General features: G+C 27.7%; 2 protein-coding genes across 2 annotated transcripts; both read left to right on the forward strand.

Annotated features, from left to right (window-relative positions):
* Positions 1-9,694: 9,694 nt before the first annotated feature.
* Positions 9,695-11,471, forward strand: LOC129912201 (uncharacterized). Its single transcript, XM_055990352.1, has 5 exons — positions 9,695-9,826; positions 9,885-10,020; positions 10,078-10,421; positions 10,479-10,635; positions 10,688-11,471. Exons 1-5 carry the CDS (start codon positions 9,695-9,697, stop codon positions 11,461-11,463), a joined length of 1,545 nt encoding a protein of 514 aa, XP_055846327.1. The 3' UTR covers positions 11,464-11,471.
* Positions 11,472-19,341: 7,870 nt separating this feature from the next.
* On the forward strand, positions 19,342-21,079 carry LOC129912212 (facilitated trehalose transporter Tret1-2 homolog). Its single transcript, XM_055990362.1, has 5 exons — positions 19,342-19,440; positions 19,497-19,632; positions 19,692-20,035; positions 20,090-20,246; positions 20,301-21,079. The coding sequence occupies exons 1-5, from the start codon at positions 19,342-19,344 to the stop codon at positions 21,077-21,079; spliced, it is 1,515 nt and encodes a 504-aa protein (XP_055846337.1).
* The last annotated feature ends 843 nt before the right edge of the window (positions 21,080-21,922 follow it).

The following is a 21,922-nucleotide window of genomic DNA, read 5'->3' on the forward strand; positions in this document are numbered from 1 at the left end:
ATTCTCAAAACTTTTGGATGGTACACACAAAATGGAAACCTGTAAGAAAAGCTTGCAAACTTTTACCATCATCAATCAATGATATCCACATTTGATTACAAAAGAAAAGAAAAAAAAAAAAATAAATTGTATAAGTCCTCAAAGAATATGTGAGTAATTGAATAAATTCCCCAGATAATGAAGATCAAAGGAGAATTATTATCAAATCTATATTTTTGTATATAAAAGTGTGTCACTGGGGTGTATACGCACTATTTATTTGCATCGAAAACTCAAAGAAATTAATACTTAATTAGTTAATACCATATTTTTATCACTGGCGAATTAATCGAATCCTTAAATTTTGTATGATCCCTATTTGCTCTATTTTGCATCTAAATTAAAAACTGACAGAAGAATACAAATTGAAGAAAAGGATCATAAAAAATTTGTACATCGTTGAAAAAAAAAAAAAATAATTATAGGTACTATTTTGCTTATAACAATCTTGAACATTATCTTTTTGGAACCAATTGGAGCAGGGTTCGAACCTCGGTCATGAAATTTTGGAGCAAATTTGAAAAAAAAGTGGAGCAAATGCCAAATTTCTGGAGTAGATTTGAAACAAAAAAAAATCTTTACCTTTTAGTAACTTTTTTTTAATAAAAAATAATTAAGTCTTAAATTAAAGTCAATTCAATTCATGAAAAAGAACTATTTTGTGATAAATTCACATTGGACCAATTTATATTGTTTTATTAGCCTCATAATAGCAAGTGGTGGTTCAAAAATGTGTTTGCAATTCTAAAATAAATACAATTTCGATTTAAAACATTCCAATCTAGTTAGAAAAGTTAGTTCAGGAAACAATTTTTCTGTGTGGAAAAGTGGAGTAAATCCTGAAAAATCGGAGGTTTGGAGTAGGTTATTTTTTTCCCTCAAAAGTGGAGCAAATTTGCTCCGATCTGAGCAAGGTTTTAACCCTGAATTGGAGACAGATTTTACTGTCTCTTAGAAAAAACACTCTTTCACCTAATTTATTTTATAGACATTTTTGATCCTTGGTTCTTATCCCAAAAACAAACTTTTTGCCAAGTTTCATGAGTGTAACAATTTTTTTTTGCTTATTTTTTGATTTTATGTAGGGGAGAGTTAGGCACTTTTGAACACTTGGCACTTTTGAAGATAAGAGCCTATATTCAACATCAAAATTTAATGTAAATATATCGGGTTGGGGTCAAAATTCTGCTGGGGTCAAAATTCTTTTGTCAAAATTCTGCTTTCAAAATTCTGCTTTTCAAAATTCTGTTTTTAAAAATTCTGTTTTTTAAAATTCTGCTTTTCAAAATTCTGCTTTTCAAAATTCTGTTTTTCAAAATTCTGCAAAAAATTAAAAAAGGGTTTGGAAAATTTTAAAAAGCTCGCGATTTTTCCTAAATAATTTCCTAAAATAATTCAAATTTTTTTAATTTATCAAATAAAGATGAATATTCAAAACTTTGAATAAGAAAAGGAATATTTTGTATCAAACAACATCGGTTCCAATAAGTTATAGATTTTATTTGAAAGAAAGTCAGTCTATGCATTTTAAAAAATATTTGCGACACTTAAACAAAAAAATTTATGAAAGTACCAACGTTGAATTAGATTAATGAGGTGTATTTTTCTTTAGCTATATGCTATAAAAAAAAAAACAGAATTAGCAGAATTTTTTTGTTCAAGTATAATACTGGCAGAATTTTGAAAAGCAGAATTTTAAAAAGCAGAATTTTAAAAAGCAGAATTTTGAAAAACAGAATTTTCGTAAAAAAAGCAGAATTTTGAAAAGCAGAATTTTGAAGCCAGAATTTTGACCCGATCCCAAATATTTCGTCTAACTAACCAAATTTTATTAGAAATCGATGTTCAATGTTAGTGTTCAATGTTAGTAAACTTTACAGATCAAGAAAACGAACATATTTCGTTCAAGCAGTTACGAAAGCAAAAAGTGTTCCAATGTGCCCCACTCTCCCCTACTATTTTACCTGTATAGTACAAGTCAAACAAGATATAAAATTGTAAAAATAAGGAAAATATTCTTCAAAAATAAAACAAATCAATGTAAGTGAAAAGAATATATGTATCATTGGGAATAATTTTTTAGTAATTTATCAATTATTTTTAACTCAGTTCATGTACCAACAACTTCAAGTGAACAAAACTTTTTAAAATATACATAAATCAATCCAAAGGTTTTTGGTTTTAAAGTTGTCTAGCGCAGTAATAAAGATATTGGAAAGATTTAAACATGTTTAACAATTTCCCTAAAAGAATAACGTCCGAATGAGTCAAAAATACTTTTCCTTGAATTTTCAAACTTTCGGCAACGAAAACAAAGTTCAATTTTGTAAACCAGTGTAATTCATTGTCATTTAAATCACTTAAGTAAATTAGTTTTTTTTTTTTTTTTGAGTCTATACCCAAAATAGTGATGAGTAAAGCTCAATTATTTAAAAATTTTATAACAGAGTTCTTTGTCCCCATTTTTTTGTTTTTGCGGACCAAAAATCGAAAAAGTTACTAGTTTGAATTTAGTACAGGTAAAATAGTACATAAAATCAAGAAATAAAAAGAAAAAATTGTTACACTCATGAAATTTTATAAAAAGCTTCTTTTTTGGGATAAGAACCAAGTACCTACAAAAAAAGTCTATACAAAAAAGTTGGGTGGAAGGGTGTTTTTTTTTCGAAGAGACAGTAAAATCTGTAATTGGTCCCAAAAAGCTAATAATTTTTTTTATTTTTGGTTATGATGAAAAATTAAACGTTTATACTTAAGTTCTTAGACGTTTAATACGAATCCTTTCCTTTCACCTACATTTTTTTTTATGAAAACTCTTTATTCTTGCTTTCTATCCCAAATTCAATATTTTTAACAAATTTCATTAGGGTGACCCATCATTTTTGTTTTCTCTCAAAAAAAAAACACCATGATATTTTTATAGACACTTTAGATTCTTGTTTCTTATCTTAAAAGTAACATAACTAAAATTACTCTAGGTAGTATTACACACTTTTTCAAATATACCCATATTTACTTTACACCTAAAAAAAAACACCTTTTCACATGAAAAAAATGTATAGATTTCTTTTATTCGTAATTCCTATGGGAAAGAGAACATATTTAATAAATTTCATAAGGGTACCATTGATTTTATTGGACTTATCGCGGATTTTGCCTATTTTCCCAAAAAAACATCCTTTAACCTAAAATATTTGTATAGACTTTTTGGGTTCTTTGTTTCTGTTATAAATGAAACATTTGTACCAATTTTCACTGGTGTAACAATTTTTTCCCAGTTTTCGTGGTACTAATTCAGAATTTCATCATATCTTAAAAAAAAACACCCTTTAACTCAAGAAATTTTTGTACACTTTATGGATTCTTAATTCTTATACCAAACAAAACTTTTTCACCAAGTTTTAAAAATTAATAAACTCAACCCAACAAAAAACTACCCTTTAACCAAAAATATTTTTAAAAACTTTATGAATCCTTTGTCTTTGCTTTATCTGAAACCTTCATCACGAATTTTGTCAGTGTAGAATGTTTTTCACATAGGTTTCAGCATCAAAAAATACCTTGAAAACATGTGTCATATGATGATATTCGACAAACAATATTTTTCAGTATATTTTTGACCTTCACCCCCTCCCTGTTGTCCACGAAAAAACACCCTTCCACCCAACTTTTTTTTTATAGACTTTTTTTTGTATTTGGTTCTTATCCCAAAAGGAAACTTTTTGCCAAATTTCATGAGTATAACATTTTTTTTTGTGTGCCTATTTTACCTGTACTAATTGGGGGAAAAAAGATTTGAAACAAATTTGTACCATTTAGCCCTGATTTTTCAATCGTCAGTTAGACTATCAGAGGAATAAATGTCAATATAAAAAAACTTTTTTTCCTAGGAATAAGCTCTAACTGAGGTTTATCTGACTATTGAAAAATTGGCCCTTAGTTAAGAAGAATAATGATTAAATAAAATTGATAGCAATTACATTTATTTTCTCTTCAAATATTGTATCTGTTGTTTTTTGATTCATTCTATATTTTGTATGCAGAAAGCGGTCACTATGTGGTGTATACGTACTATTTTTTTGTACAAGAAACAGGAAATTTAAGGAATTACTAATCAGTTGTGTCGTTTACAAAAATTATAAATAGTAGAGTAACTAAAGCAAATTATTAGGGAACCCGGCCGAACAGCTCTGATTTTGACGATTTTTTTTTTCAAACGTAGGTAATTAAAAATACTCTAAAGTCTATAGATTAAAAATTGCCGGTGTTGCCGTATTGTTTTTTTTTTAAATTAAAATTAATTTTTTTTTTAACAAAACCATTTTTTTTTTTTAAATTTCATAAAACAAATGATAGCAAAAGATTCTCTAGGTAATTTAAGGAAAATATATAAAAGGCAGTAAGGGACAATCTTCCATCGTTTAATCGATAAATGCAATTTTCTAACATTCTGACCTCAAACAAAAAAAAAAATATTTTGAAAACAACGGCAACACCTACAATATTTTAAAATACATTTTTAAAAAGCCAGAAGCTCATTCTTATCTCTTAAATTAAAATCCTCTAAATTTAATCAAGACTTTTTGTCCTCAAACTCAGAATTAAAAAAAAAATGTTATTAGAAAAATTAAAAATGACTTTTTTCCAAACTTTTTCTAATAAAATATGAATTTACTTAAAAAAAATTTTTGGCCATAAATATTATCAGTTGAATTTCGAAGCAAAAAAGGTAAAATATATCACACTTTTGAAAAAAAAAATGAAAAATTACTTCAATTTCAATGGTTTTTTTTTATTAAAACTGAATTTTTGCATTGAAATAATCGATTTTCTCAAAGACTGTGGTAAATAGGAACTTTAAATTTTTGCTATTTAACTTTTAACAGTAAGGGTTATTAAATGAATAAAAAATAATTTTATGTTTAGATGTTGAACTTTAAAAAAAAATAAGTTAAATTTTGTTTCAAAACTTTTATTAAAAAAAGTTCTTCGAAAATGAAATACTTTTTAATTTTTTTCATAAACCGTAATACATATTGACATTTCCTTTTATAATTTGAAATCATAATAAATGCGGCCAAAAAAATTTGAAAATAAATGCATTTTATATTACGACCAAGTTTAAAAAACGACATGTTAAAATTTTTTCAATAATTTTTTTTTTCAAAAATCTGAGTTCAATTACCATTCTTTCAAAAGCCGTTCATTCAATTAACTTTATTTTAATTTTACATATATGACTAAGCTTCTAGCTTTTAAAAAATGTATATTTGAATATTGTAGGTGTTGCCGTTGTGTTCAAATTTTTTTTTTGTGTTTGAAGTCAATTAATAAGAAAATTGCATCTATCGCTTGAACTATGGAAGATTGTCCCTCACTCCCATATATTTTTTTTCCTTGAATTTCCTAGACAATTTTTTGGCACCAATTAATTTATGAAATTTAAGAAAAATTTTTGAAAAAAATTTGTTTTTGTTCACAAAAATCTTCAATTAAATTTAAAAAATCAAAACGGCAACACCGGCAATTTTTAATCTATAGACTTTAAAGTATTTTTAATTACCGACGTTTGAAAAAAAAGATCATCAAAATCTAAGCTGTTCGGCCGGGTTCCCTAATATTGCCAATTTTTGAGCTTTAGTTACTCCAATAAAATTCCACCAAAGAGGAGATACAATTTTCTACAATTTCTCTTTCTATTCAAAAACCTAACACCAAAATAAAGAATGAGAAAAATTATTCTGCTTATGATTGCTTGAACTTAATTTTTTTAAAACCTGCAATAAAAAAAGGTGTGAATAATAATTCATTATTTGGACTAAGCTTAAAATATCTAATAAAAAAAAAATTTTTGTTTATAGGTACCTACATTGAAATATTATATGTTTGACTTTTTAGATATTTACGGTCATATTGATAAGCATGCGCTATTTAACTTTAGACAACTGTTTAAATTTGGAAAAAACACACAAGGCATATTTCCCACAATTTGAAAAAAAATAAGATAATGTCTAGGTAAATAAAAATCTAATAAATACGACTATTAAGCTTTTGAGTTAAGATATTGTGAGTGAGTGACACTGGTATAGCATCGGTCATCTATATAGTTTATTATTTTAATTCATTTCCATTGTTAAAACATTTCAAGGAGTTGACCTGTTATATTTTATAAATTTGGAGTATTTGATCTTTAACAAATAGAGGTGTGTGCTTGTGAATAACCCCGCAATTAGTTTTAAAATCCAACTTTTTCAAAAAAAAAAAAAATTGTTCCCTACTATTATTTGAATTGCGGCACTGCAAAAGGCTATGGAAATGACTATCTCAAGAAAGGAATTATTTTAGTTCCCTAGTACAAGTGTCTACTTATCACTTTTGACAGAGACGTTGGTTGGTAGGAAATATAACTAACCTATTAGTGAAAGAGTATTATAAAATTATAAACAAAAATATTGAGTCAGTTAAAAACGAGATCAAAATATTAACCAGTTTCATATTTGTTTCCATTACAATTTATATCTTCAATTCTGAGTTAAGTATGTGGAAAAAACTGGATAGCATTTAGAGTGTTTTTTTTCTTAATAAATACTTAAATTTATGTCTTAATTAATTCAAAAAAATATAATGTAGGTATACAAAACATAGAATGCACGCGAGTGGCTTGAGATTGTTTTGCAAAAATCTATTCATTCAGTATTATAAGTTAAGTCAATCGAGTTTATTTCTTTTTCATTTGAGAAATATAATTTTAAAGTAAAAGAAAATGGTAAGTGAATAAAATTTGTGTCAACCTAAATAAATTGTTAACAAGTATAAATTTTTAACCCAGTTAATGAACCAAAAACTGCAAATGAAAATCTACATAAAATAATATCGATTTTGGTTTTCTTAAGAACTTTCAGTGAGCGTTTTCAGTTTGTAGTCACGAAATTAAGACAATATTTTTTTTTTAGAATAAGTCAACGGTGTAAAGGTATTTGTTGTAAATTCCATTTATTAAAATAAGATAATAATTTTGTGTTTTAAAATTTGTGATGAATATTTTTGACTAAAATGTACCAATTAACTATTTTAGTTTTGAAAATAATAAGCAAAAGTTTGTGTATCAGAATTCTATTAGGGCTAGTTGTACAAATATTTAATCCGTGGTTCAGCAACTTTTTTCTTCTGAAATTGTGGGCATCTTAAGATAGGTAATGGCGTTCCGTTTTTGAATTTCAAAATAAATATAAATTAACAGCTGGAAAGTGGTTTCTTTAATATACTGTTAAATTTCTCTCTAAAATTTATTCATTTTAATTTTAAAAAGTCTAAAAAGGTTTTAAGTTGCATATTTCATTTTTTTTATAATACATGTATGATTTTTTTAGCAAGGAAAATATACAAAAATTTTTTTAAACTGCCATTAGAAAAAAAAAATGGACGACTGGGTCGCAGGTTATTGCTCTGGTAGTAAAAGAAGCCATTATTTGAAAAATATAAATGAAAAAAATATTAGGGCAAGGAACTTATCAGCAATGTAAAAAAAAAAAAAAAAATTAAAAAGTTTTTATAACTAACGAAACACCGTTTTTAATAATTTTGATCACAAAACGAAGTATTTCATCTGATTTATTGTATGAACATTAGAGTAGTTTTTTTTTTATAATAATTTTTATATAAAAAATTTCTAGAATTTTTCAACAAAAAAGTTAGTATGCCATTTTGAAAAAAATAAATAAAATACTTAAAAACGAATTTTCAAAATATTTTAATAACCTTTTTTCAAAGAAAATTTTCAATTATTTTTTAAAAATCCAAAAATGTGTTTTTTGAAAAATATTCGTATAAATCAGGTATGTACATACCTAATTCGCTTACTAGTAGAGTAACTAAAGCAAATTAATAGGGAACCCGGCCGAACAGCTCTGATTTTGACGATTTTTTTTTCAAGCGTAGGTAATTATAAATACTTTAAAGTCTATAGATTAAAAATTGCCGGTGTTGCCGTATTGTTTTTTAAAATTAAAATTAATTTTTTTTTTAACAAAACCATTTTTTTTGCTTAAATTTCATAAAACAAATGATAGCAAAAGATTCTCTAGGTAGTTTAAGGAAAATATATAACAGGCAGTAAGGGACAATCTTCCATCGTTTAAGCGATAAATGCAATTTTCTAACATTCTGACCTCAAACACAAAAAAAATATTTTGAAAACAACGGCAACACCTAAAATATTTTAAAATACATTTTTAAAAAGCCAGAAGCTCATTCTTATCTCTTAAATTTAAATCCACTAAATTTATTCAAAACTTTTTGAAAAAATGGTCCTCAAACTCAGAATTAAAAAAAAAAATGTTATTAGAAAAATTTAAAATGACTTTTTTCCAAACTTTTTCTAATAAAATATGAATTTATTTTAAAAAAATTTTTGGCAATAAATATTATCAGTTGAATTTCGAAGCAAAAAAGGTAAAATATATCACACTTTTGAAAAAAAAAAAAATGAAAAATTACTTCAATTTCAATGTTTTTTTTTTTTATTAAAACTGAATTTTTGCATTGAAATAATTAATTTTCTCAAAGACTTTGGTAAACAAGAACTTTAAATTTTTGCTATTTAACTTTCAACAGTAAGGGTTATTAAATGAATAAAAAATAATATAATGTTTAGATGTTGAACTTTAAAAACAAAGTAAGTAAAATTTTTTTCAGCAACACCGGCAATTTTTAATATATAGACTTTAATGTATTTTCAATTACCGACGTTTGAAAAAAAAGATTATCAAAATCTAAGCTGTTCGGCCGGGTTCCCTAATATTGCCAATTTTTGAGCTTTAGTTACTCCAGTATACGAGATATTCAGAAACCAAAAAAACGGTTCTATGGCAGATACGTTTCCTTTATATTAAAGGTACCTACCTATAGTTTTGGTCCTAAAAAAGAATTTCAATCACCCAAAACTGTTTACTACGAAGTTTGAAGAACATGGCTCAAAAAAAAAAAAATGCATATCCTAGTCCTATAAAAATGGTTTATATTTTTTTGAAAGAGTCTCGCCAAAAAATATTACCTACCTTAAGACTATATCTTAAAAAATGGCCTCATAGGACAACATATACCTAATTCAAGTGAGAAAAAACTTTAATCCTCTTGGGACGCCATCTGGACTCAAAATAAAAATCTGATAAAAAATTAGGAAATTTTTTTTTTTATTATTTTGAAATAGTTTTTCCACTTAGGAAATTCATTCTTAAATAACAAACGCCCAAATACACAAGCATATTTTTCCAAACATGCAATAAAAAATTAGGTCGTTTTAAGAAATTTTTTTTAATCAACATATAAATTTTAAATAAAGTTCTATGTACCTACACATTTTCAAAAAATAATTTGAAATTGATTTTAAGTTCAAAAATGTTTTAAGGATACTTTTTCAAAATCTGCGTGCTTTGGCAAGTCAAATTTTCCTTTTGATATAGGTACAAAAATATTTTTGAACCATAAATTTGGGTTTTTAGATATTTTATCGCTAAATTAATAAATGTTTAATAAACATGGTTTTGTAGGAGATAATGTTTTTACTACTAAATTTTAAAGTTCTTGTATTTTTTTTTTCTGAATCGATTTTTGTTTTCAGTTTTCATTTCGTTTTGACGCCAAAGGAAACTACAAGATGGTTAATTATAATATAGAATACGAGAATGTAAAAAAGAAGCAGGGAATAAAATCAAGTATTGACGTGAATTCCAACGATGAGCAATTATCTATTCCTCTTGGAGACCAAAATAAAGCAATATATAGACAGGTTAGTATAAATCCATCAAATCATACAAAAATTTTAAATAAATAAATCAAATTCTAAGGAATTCATGGTCTTCTTAATGAATTTTGGACTATTAACTGGTGGCATAAGTTTGGCATTACCATCTGTAACATTGGATCAGCTTACAAATCCTACTGCAGATGTCTATTTAGACAAAACACAAGCTTCATGGTTTGGTAAGGTATCAACGACTTAGAAATTTAAGAAATTTTATTTAAAGTTCTTAATTTTAGCTTCTTGCAGCTCATTAGCATGTCCCTTTGGGGGCATTATTTGTGCCTTAATGGTGGACAGATATGGAAGAAAAATGACAATAATTGTGACAAACATTTTAGGCATTCTTGGTTGGATTTTGATGGCTTTTCCTTTGAAAAGTGGTAATTCTGATTTCGTGTTTATGCAACTAATAGCCTCGAGATTAATGAGCGGTGTTGTCAAGGGAATGGGTGGTGCAGCTGCAGTTGTTTATGGGGCAGAAATTTGCTTGCCAAAAATAAGAGCTAGACTTATAATGGCCGTATCGATGGCTATGGCTTGTGGAGTACTTTTCATATACCTTTTAGGGTACTTTATAAGGGTAAGACTCTTTTTGGAATCATTTGAAATTAATACAAATTTGTTTTTTTTTTTAAAGGACGACTGGAGACTTTTGGGTATGGTCCTATTGGGATATCAGATAATCTCTTTGATATCCATGATTCCAGTGATAGAATCTCCAAGATGGCTTATGTCAAAAGGACGTCTTGAAGAGTCTAAAGCTTCATTGTCATTCTTTAGAGGTCTTGATTCGGGTAAATTAAATTTTTTTCAATAGTGCCTAATTTTATGAAGGTATTTTTGCAGGTGAAACTCATAATGAAGTTGAAGCTGAATACATTCTCCTTGCTAAAAAGGTTCCAAAGAAAAAAGGTGATGCCAAAGTATCAAGTTGGAAGTCTATAACTCTTCCTGAAGTCTATAAGCCATTGATGCTGGCCATTATCTTCTACATCCTTCAACAATTCGCAGGCACTTTTGTCGTAATTGTGTATGCAGTTCAAATACTTGAAAAATCCGGCTTACACATTGATCCGTATTTATGTGCTGTTTATATTGGCATAGCTAGATTTTTTGTTGCCACATTTCTTATGACCTGGCAACTGGAGACATGGACTCGTCGCCAAGTTGGAATTTCCTCAGCAATCAGTATGGCATGCTGTATGTTTGTTCTTGCTGCATCGGATTGGATAAGTTGGTTGCAAATGTCGTATCTGACAGTTGCAGTGATGATAGCTTTTGTTATTTCATGCGGTGGACTATGGGCCTTACCATTTGTTATATGCTCGGAAATATTTCCACAAAATATTCGAGGTGCATGTTGTGGAGTTACTGATGGATTTGCTTATTTTATGTCATTTGTAACGATAAAATTGTTTCCAACGATGATTGATGAGATGGGAAGCGGAAATGTGTTTGCGTTTTATGGTGTAACAGCACTTTTGACAGCATTGTTTATGTTTTTGTGTATACCAGAGACGAAAGATAAAACTTTACATGAAATTGAAGAATATTTTCAAAAAAGTCGAAGAAAAGAATCCAAGGATTTGATGGTGGAAGAAGAATTGAGAGATGTTTATTAAAGTTAAAAATAAAAACAACGAGGCTTAAAATTATAAAAAAAAAGTATTGCAAACATAATACTTGTTTGTTAGTTTTAAATAAATTTTGAAAAAAAACTTAATTTTATTTATTTTAATGCTTCATCAAATTTTTAAAAATGCGATAGACGAATTCAAAGATACCAAAATGAAGATGAACCAGGTATGTATCGGCCATTTCCGGATATGTCCCAGGCAACCAAGGACATAAAAAGTCGCTAAGGAAAAATTGAGTTCAAGGGTTTTTTTTAGCGGACACGAGGGAGGGGGTGAAGGTAAAAAATATAGTGAAAAAAAATTGTTTTTATAATATCATCATATGACACATGTTTTTAAATTATTTTTTGATGCTGAATCTAATGTAATAAAAATAAAGTCAATACGATTGCTTTAAGAAAAGTTATTGCCAATTGAAAACGTGATTGTTTTTTTTACTTCAACCAGGTAAAATATAACCGAAATCCATCTGAAAAACATGATACACTAATGAAATTCGGGATGTTTTAGATAAAGCAGGAACAAGGGATTCATAAAGGGAAAGGGTGTTTTTTGAGTAACGTGTGAGAAAGTTATCGTAACAGCCGACATATTATGATTTTTTTAATTTTTTGGTGAAAGAGTTAAGAATCTAAAAAGTAAATCATATTAAGTAAAAGGGACTTTTTTTTAAGAAATGATGAAATTCGGAATTAGTACTACAAAAACTGGGACAAAAATGCTACACCAACGAAAATCGGAACCTAAATATGTTTCATTTATAACAGAAACTGAGAATCTAAGCAGTCTATACAAATATTTTAGGTGAAAGGGTGTTTTTTTTGGAAATAAGGAAAGTCCGATAAAATGAAAGGTATAAAAGTTGTTTTTCCTATTTGAATCACGAATAAATAAGTTTATACATTTTTTTCATGTGAAAGGGTATTTTTTTAGGTGTAGAGAAAATATGGACAGGTATATTTTAATGAGTGAGTACCTAATACCTACTAGAGTAATAATAGTGGTACATAAATGAAATTCAGCCATTATATTACTTTTGAGATTAGAAGCAAGAATCTAAATTCTAAAGTGTATATTAGAATATCATGGTTAAAAGGGTGTTTTTTTTTGAGTGAAAACAAAAATGATGGGCCACCTTAATGAAATTTTGTGAAAACGTTGAATTTGGGATAGGAAGCAAGAATAAAGAGTTTTTATAAAAAAAATTACCCAGGTGAAAGGTTGTTTTTTTCTAAGAGACAGTATTCTGTAATTGGTCCCAAAAAGCCAATGATTCATTTTATTTTTGGTTTCGTTGACAAGGTTGAAGCTTCTCCGATTCGTAATTTTCCATTTTTACATCAAGCTTCTACTAAAAAAAAATCATTTTTTTTTTAAATCGACTTTTTAGCAAATGTCTTGTAGGAAATTGAACGCCCTACAAAAAAGGCCTCTTACATTTTTTTCGTTTATCTAATCGTTTAATAGATATTTGAGGTCAAAAAATCGAGAAAATCCTTCAAAATTCGTTTTTTGTTCATAACTTTGTAAAAAATTGAAAAATTATTATAATCAAACGCGCAAGACATATACTTGTAGTAAATAGATTGTTCCCGAAAAAGGTGTTATTAACTTTTTTCATTAATCTAACCATTCTAAAGATATTCGAGGTCAAGTTTTAAAAAAATTATAAAAACATTTTTTTACTTTTAAAAATTTTTGTAATCACTGAAAATTCATTATTTTCAGGTTATTATAATTTTTCAATTTGTTACAAAGTTATGAACAAAAAACGAATTTTGAAGGATTTTCTCGATTTTTGGACCTCAAATATCTATTAAACGGTTAGATAAACGAAAAAAATGTACATGGCCTTTTTTGTAGAGCGTTCAATTTCCTACAAGAATATGTAAAGAAATTTGCTAAAAAGTCGATTAAAAAAAAAAAATGATTTTTTTGTTTAGTAGAAGCTTGATGTAAAAATGGAAAATTGCGAAGCGGAGGACCTTCCCATTAATATTAAGAGCTCATATTTGGTGTGTATATTAGATTTTTCGGAGTACCAAATAAAAAAAAAAAAAGAATTTTGACTTTTTTGACCCGCCCTAATGTACATATATCTATGCATATACGGTTAATCTATTTTTAGTGCAAGTAAAAAGTTAAATATTATAGAAAAACGATGGTAGTCCGATAATTTTGGCTTTAAAATTGTTTAGTTTGTCAACAGAATCAAAAATAAATAATATAATAGTTAAGAATGAAAAATAAATGTAAGTTTAGATAAATGTAAAAACACCCTGTTAAATTGGTAAGTATATGAATAAAACAAAAAACTCTTCTAGAAATTCCAAAAAAAATAAAAAACAGGTGCCAACTTTGTTCATGTTTATGAATTGGTTGCGAAAATGTATCAACTCTGTATGCGTATGCGAGACTTATTAATTGTTGACAAAATCTTTTAAAAAGTTTTGGGGAAAAAACAACTTATTGTTTCTATTTATTTTCTATTTATATAACACTTTTTTATTTTTATTTTTTCCTTTTTTAGATGAATAAACAAATACAAATATTAAGTCAAGACTAATGAAACAATCAAGCAGTTTCTTGTTTTTTAAAAGGTACATAGGCATATTATTTTTTGTTTTTTTTTTTTTTTTCATAAGTCTCAAAAACAATACTAACTTACGTATGAGGTTAAAAAAAAATAATGAGGACATTTAAAAAAAAAATAGTAAAAGCTTATTTTAAATCAATCAGTATATACTAACATTGAAAACTTGTTCAAACAAAGGTTTAATATATTTTCGGTAAATTATTTCCAACCATGATCCTATATTAAGGCTGTTTTGCAAAAAATCTATTCATTTAGTGTTATTACTTAAGTTAATCTAGATAACTTTTATTTTAGTTCTAAAATTAAATTTTTTAGAAATTGTATTGGAAAATTTTTTTTTTGAAAGTATGTACCTATGCTTGAAATTAAATTTTTTTGAATTAAAGAAAACATTTAAAAGTGAATAAATGTGTTAAAAGCTACCAAGTTTATTTGTAAACATTTTACATTAAATCAAATAAAAATAAACTTTATTTACATGAAACGATGTAAATCTATACTGTTATTGTGATAATCTGATCAAAATTATTCCGTGATCATTTGTAAATATTTGCCTGGGTTACGGTCTTATGAGTTCAAATTCAAATTAAGTTTATGTTAATATTGGTGTTTTTTTTATATTTGAAATCGGAGAAGAGTTTATTTGTTGTTTATTGAATTTGTCAAAAAAAAAAATTAAATTGTTTGGAACTATGTGATAAATTTATGGTTGATAGAAATGTTTCAATAAGTTTCCATATTGTGATGCGAATCTTCAGTTATTGTTTACAATGTCAAAGTCAATGCCAGTCTTATTGATCAATACAAAAAATTGCAATTGCATAATAGATTAAACTTTTATAATAAATGTTTTTAAAATTAAGATCTTATTATCTACATGGCAACTTTTAGAACAAAAATGCGTCATTCTCAACTACTCCATAGAATTTTTTATTAGTTTTAAAACAAATTGTAAACATTTTTGTTAACATAGCAACATAAAATGGTTAATTTGATACAAAGTTGAGTTTTTAAAGAAAGTTGTAATTTAACATTTTTAATTGGTTTTGAATTGCGACGATAAAAATTAAGATCTATATAACCCAGCGATAGTGAACCGCCTTGCTATAAAATATTATGGGAACATCATAATCATCATCAATATTCTTATCTTTAACTCTAAACAGATCTTCTCTTTGAAACTGCATCACATAAGTTTAGGCTGAATGTATGTAAGGCCAAATAGTCAACATTGTAAGAAATCCTAGTACATTTTTTACTTGCGATATAGGTACTATATATCAAGTTATGTATTCGTACAAAAAAAAAAAAGTTGAGATAACATTTTTCCCAGACATTATGATGATAGAAAAATCCAATTTTCGAAAACGGGACATTGGATTTTTTGGAAATTTTGATTTTAGATGTTGATCAGTGATTTCTACAAAATGGAATACCAATTTTTTTTTTTAACTTTTTTTCTAAAAAATTATTTATAAAAAATTAGTTTTTTTAAAAAACGGCTCTAACGATTTTGATTTTTTTTTTTTTAATTCACCTTATATCAAATAAAACTGCATACTTGTTTTAGAGGGCAATTTAATTTAAGATTTTGTTTTATTCTTTTAAAAAACGAATTTTGTGTTTTTTTTTTTATTTGTTTGTTGTTTTATATAGGTATCTACATTTCCCAAATTTCTGTATAAAAAGTCTTAAAAATGTAAGCAACTTGAACTCTAAGAGCAAGTTCGTGCGACCCAGTCGTGTATTTTATTTCTTTTAATGGATAATATTTTTATTTGCGATAAATATTTTTTTTGTAATGCAAGTATTTTTCAGTTGCAATACATTTTTTTTAATGAAATTATTTTATTTATTTTTAGTGGAATTATTTAATTAACATTTTTTTTAGTTACAATAAATATTTTTTTAAAGCAAATTTTTTTTAGTTGCAAAAAATATATTTTTTACTTGCGATTTTCTTCCAACTTGGTAGTTAACAGTTTTATGTGATTCACTAGAGGACAAATTGAATTTTTTTTTTAGGACAAAAACTAACGGTACCTGTCATATAACGGAAATAGAAAAGATAATTTTGTGTTGTGTAACACATAAAAGCTTCCTCTGGAAATAAAAATAACGTTATTAACCAGGTACCGTTAACTGTTTTTTATTTATGAATTTGTCGTTAACGACAAAGCAGATCTTGACCAAAATTTTAATTCAAAACAATAATTGTATACAAATTTTTAAATAAAAAAAAACACGGTTTTGGATTTTTAAAAAATATTTCAAACATTTTTTTTGAAAAATCAATTTTTTGAAAACGAATGGATTAATTTTATAGAAATTTCGTTTTTATGTGTCGAATAGAATTTTCTTTAAAATGGCATACCAACATTTGTTCTGAGAAGTGTAAGGATATTTTAATATACAAAAATTATTTTTTTAAAAAACGACTCTAACGATTTTCGATTTTTTTTAATTTTTCTAAAAATTCCTTTTTATGTAGAAGATCACTTTAAACGGTGTTTGATTGATTTTAAAAACAGATTTTATTCTCTTTACACTATATATAATACAGTAAAATAAGGAGAAAAAAGGGGTAAATCTCGGAATGAATGTTAGTAGAAATTTTTTTTGCTCAATATCTTCCTTTTGCCATTCTATAACATATCTCAAAAGTCTAGAAAAATCTCATGTCCGCTTGTCGCGATTTCAAGGTCAAATCGCGAAATGGAGTTTTTCAAAATTAGCAAAAATAGGCTATGGTATTATATACACATATGATACATGATTTCAATGTATTTTTTAATGCTGATTCCAAAAAATCTAAAATCAAGAAAATCTGACGTCTCTGGAAAAAGTTATACCTGTTTTTCATCTGTCAACTCATATTATTATAACAGTTGCAATCTTACTGCCGAAAAACCCTTAAAAGTTATGGTAGATGAACCAAATTTAGCATGAAGATTTTAGAATCCATCATTATTAAAAATCAAAACAATCCATTACAAAAAATATATATACCTACGAAATAATGGTATTTTTTGATGGAGGGGCAAATTTTAGGATATGCACTAAAGAAGACTCGTGTTCAACTTGAGAATAAGTGCTAATAGGCTAATTTTTTCATTTTAATCTTTGTTTGGATATTCTTTAACTACCCTCAAAAATCTAAAAAAATCTCATGTCCGCAAGTCCTAATTTTCTTGGTTTGAAGATAAGGTGCAGATTTGAAAAAAATGAAATACTACTCTTCAGATATTTGTGTCAGATCAACATGAATAAGGTACATTACTTTTTAGGGATGGTCATATTGATTTGTTTGTGGGTTTTGTTGGAATTAGCGTTAAAAAATACCTTGAAATGATATGGGTTATGTTGGTATACATATAAGAATCTAAAGTTTTTTTATTATTTTTTTTAAATCTGCACCTAACCTAGTTTAACCTGGAAAATTAGAACTTGCGGACATGAGATTTTTTTAGATTTTTGACATAAGTTATAGAATATCCAAACAAAGATAGAAACAAAAAAATTAGGCTATTAGCACTTATTCCAAGATTGTATCAGGATGTTTTTTAGTGCACATCCCAAAATTTCCCCTTTTCTCAAAAAATACCATTTTGTCATAGATATAAATGTTTTTTTGCATTGCATTGTTTTGATTCTTAGTGATAATGGATATAAAAACCCTCATGCAAAATATGATTCCGCTACCATTACTTTTAAGGGTTTTTCGGTAGTAAGTTAGCAACTGTTATAATAATATGGGTTGAAAGATGAAAAACAGGTATAACTTTTTTCAGAGACGTCAGATTACCTTGATTTTAGATTTTTTGGAATCAGCATTAAAAAATACCTTGAAATCATGTATCATATGTGTATATAATACCATAGCCTATTTTTGCTAATTTTGAAAATCTCCATTTCGCGATTTGACCTTGAAATCGCGACAAGCGGACATGAGATTTTTCTAGACTTTTGAGATATGTTATAGAATTGCAAAAGGAAGATATTGAGCAAAAAAAATTTCTACTAACATTCATTCCGAGGTTAAACCCTTATTTGACTGGATTAATAGGTACTTATGAAATTCTTTAAAATTATGAAATTTTAAATTTTCTCCAATTTTGTTTAGTAAAAAGCTTTAACATAAGAGTTATTTTTACCTTAAGAGCAAGTACGTTCGATTTGTAATGGAAAACAAATGCATTAAACAAATGATTTTTTACAACCCTGAGTGGAAGTAATTGTGGGGTAGCTCAAATTTATACAATAGAAAAGATTATAACGTTTTTTGATTTTTCTAACGATACTATTTCAAAAACTAAAGTGGATTGAATTTTTTTTTTGTTCGAGCTCATCCCACCGAAAATGAAAACCTTTGAAAAAGTATAATTAGTTTCAACAACAAATCGCTCTTAAACTTATTTTTGTATAAATACAAATTTTTTATTTAAATGTTTAATTTGATTGATTTCTTACTTGTTTAAAATGAAACAAAACCTTTCTACATATTATCTCTTTTATTTTATTATGTGAAGAGAAATTTTATTATCGATAAAATTCTGTCAGTAATTCATACACTTTGCTTCGAAAAACCACAAAGCGACTTTAAAATAGTGCAAATTCAGATTTATATTTTTTATCAGAAAAAAAGGTTACCAAATTCATTTTACAGAACCAAAATAGTTTTTTATATAGAAAACCTTAATTATAAATGAAAAGGGTCACTGTGGCGTACGCGTACTATTTTTTGTGTGGGTAAAATAGAAACTAAAAAATGCTTCTATAATTTTTAAACTAAGCGTAGGATAGCGAAAATAAAAATTGGGCTGTCCTGGGCTAACCTTGGGCAAACCAACCACGGTTTTAACGATTTTTTCAAAGGAAATAACAATCACAATTTCTTCGTTTTCTGATATGAAAAAAAAGTTTTTTGTTGTATCTTTTGAAAAAATAGTGTAATAAAGAAAAAAAGTTCGGCTATCCTGGGCTAACATTGGGCAAACGAACCACATTGCAAAACCAAAAATTTTTACACTGAATAAAAAAAATTATTTTTTGTGATTTTTGAGGTAAACAAAAAATAATTCCGTTACAATTTTAAAACTAAGGGTGGGCAAACGAATAAAAAAAAAATCTTGAGATACCCTGGGCTAACTTTGGGCAATCGAACCGTTAGGTTTAACAAAATAATATAAAAAAAGTACCAACGGATTGCTAATCTTTAATAATTTTCTTTTCAGTTATCGTATTGCTAGGAGCCAAATGAATACAAAATGAAGAAACATTATAACATGGAACTCGAGGCTCTTCAAAAAAGCGGACCCAAACCGAGCATTCCGTTGGGTGAACAAAATAAAGCAATTCTAAGACAGGTAAGAGTTTAACCCAACAAACCATCGAATTTAGAAACTTAAAATAATATTCTCAGGAATTTATGGTTTTCTTAATGAATGTCGGACTATTTGCTGGTGGAATAGCATTAGCTTTGCCAGCTGTAACGCTAAACCAACTCACAAATCCTGCTGAGGATGTGTATTTGGATAAAAATCAAGCTTCTTGGTTTGGTAACTTCAAACTACTTTTACAATAAACCAGAGTTTAACCCAGATTTTTTATAATTTAGCTTCATGCAGTCAATTAGCATGCCCTTTGGGTGGTATTCTTTGTGCCTTAATGGTGGACAAATATGGAAGAAAAAATACAACAATTGTGACAAATATTATAGCCGTTCTAGCATGGGCCTTGATGGCTTTTCCCATGAAAGGAAGAGGTTCTAACTTCGTGTTTCTACAACTTATAGCTTCCAGAGTAATGAGCGGTATTGTCAAGGGAATGGGTGGTACAGCTACAGCTTGTTATGGCACAGAAATTTGTCTGCCAAGAATAAGAGCTAGACTTATAATGGCCGTAACGATGGCAATGGCTTCTGGAGTTCTTTTTATATACATTTTGGGATACTTTATAAGGGTAAGGATTTTGTGGAGGTCCTTCAAAAAATACTAATTTTTGTTGTTTTTTTAGGACAACTGGAGACTTTTGGGTATGGTTCTATTGGGATATCAGATAATCTGTCTGATATGCCTGATTCCTGTAAAAGAGTCGCCAGTGTGGCTTATGTCAAAGGGACGCACTGAGGAGGCTAAAGATTCGTTGTCATTCTTCAGGGGTCTCAGATCGGGTAAGTTTAATATTTTCGTATTCAAATCTTTGAAATCATGAAACTATTTTGTAGGTGAAACTCACAAGGAAGTTGAAGCTGAATTTATTGAAATGACGAAGAATGCCGAAATGGAAATAGATAAAGCAAAGACATCATTTTGGGAATTTTTAACCCGTCCAGAATTCTACAAGCCACTAATGCTCTCCATTGTTTTTTACATCTTGCAACAATTTGCTGGTACATTTATTGTCCTTGTCTATGCAGTTCAAATACTTACCAATTCCGGCTTACACATTGATCCGTATTTATATGCCATTTATATGGGAATAGCTAGATTTGTAGTTGCTTCATTTATTATGACCTGGGAATTGGAGACATGGACTCGTCGTCAAGTTGGAATTTTCTCAGCTATCAGCATGTCATTCTGTATGTTCCTTCTTGCTGCATCGAATTGGTGTCCATGGCTGCAAATGTCTTATCTTCCTGTTGCAGTAGTTATAGGAGTTGTAATTTTTGGTGCTGGTCTATGGGCTGTGCCATTTGTCGTGTGTATGGAAATTTTTCCACAAAATATTCGAGGTCCATGTAGTGGTTTAACTGATGGATTTGTGTATTTTATGTCGTTTGTTACGATAAAATTGTTTCCAACAATGGTTGATGAGATGGGGAGCGGAAATACGTTCATGTTTTATGGTATCACAGCTATTGTGACAGCGGTGTTTATATATATGTGTATTCCAGAGACAAAAGGCAAAACTTTACATGAAATTGAAGAATATTTTTCAAGTAAACGAAAAAAGGAACCAAAGATGGAGGAAATGACAGAATTAGTTGTAAAAATAAAACCATGATGTAATTAGGAAATAAGGAAAGTTTAAAAGTATTAATATTAATTTTTATTTTAAATAAATGCTGTGAAACTATTGAAGAAAAATGTTTTTGTTTATTTGTTTATTGTTTTTGTAAATCATACGCGTAGCTATCAAAATAGCTACAGGAGCATTCCAAAACTATGTATACTTGGTAGTCATAACTAACAGTGCTTGAATTCTAAACATCAAATCGTATTATTTGAAGATTTTGAACGAATTTGATGGAGTCTTTTGCTTGAGGATCAAAATACTTGTGTTGAAACTACATGAACAAAAAGACAACTTCTAACTTTTGTGGGTTTATTTATTAATGTTCTAGAATATTTCTTAAAACTGTCATAATAAGCCGAAGTCAAAGCAGTTGTATATTGACCATTTGATAATTGCTTATTAGCTTTGGGTACAAAAACCTTAGTCATTGATGGTTCTAGTGATATATATCTACTTATTAATTACGGAAGTTACATATCGATCCGATTATTTCATACTTAATCATTTACAAAGTACCAACCTAATAATGCTTTTTGGGATTTATCAAGGCATATTTTTGTAAATGATTGCATTTTTAATGAAAATACCTTTTCTTCTTAACCAGTTTTTGCTTCTTAGTTGAGTAATGCCAAACGCCAATTCAATCAAGGGGCACGGTAGTGCCCAGCCAAGTTCTCTAGCAACTTTGGCACTACACCCTTATTTACAGGAAACAACTCAGGCCATTTTCGACCCCCCTCTAACTTCCACACCAAAGAAGCTAGAAATTTCAAACTCGCTACATTTGTTGAACTGGTCAAAACCAAACTCCTCACAAAATTTCAGCCTTTT

Source organism: Episyrphus balteatus, chromosome 1 (genome assembly GCF_945859705.1).
Source record: "Episyrphus balteatus chromosome 1, idEpiBalt1.1, whole genome shotgun sequence".
In the NCBI taxonomy this organism is placed as follows: Eukaryota; Metazoa; Arthropoda; class Insecta; order Diptera; family Syrphidae; genus Episyrphus; species Episyrphus balteatus.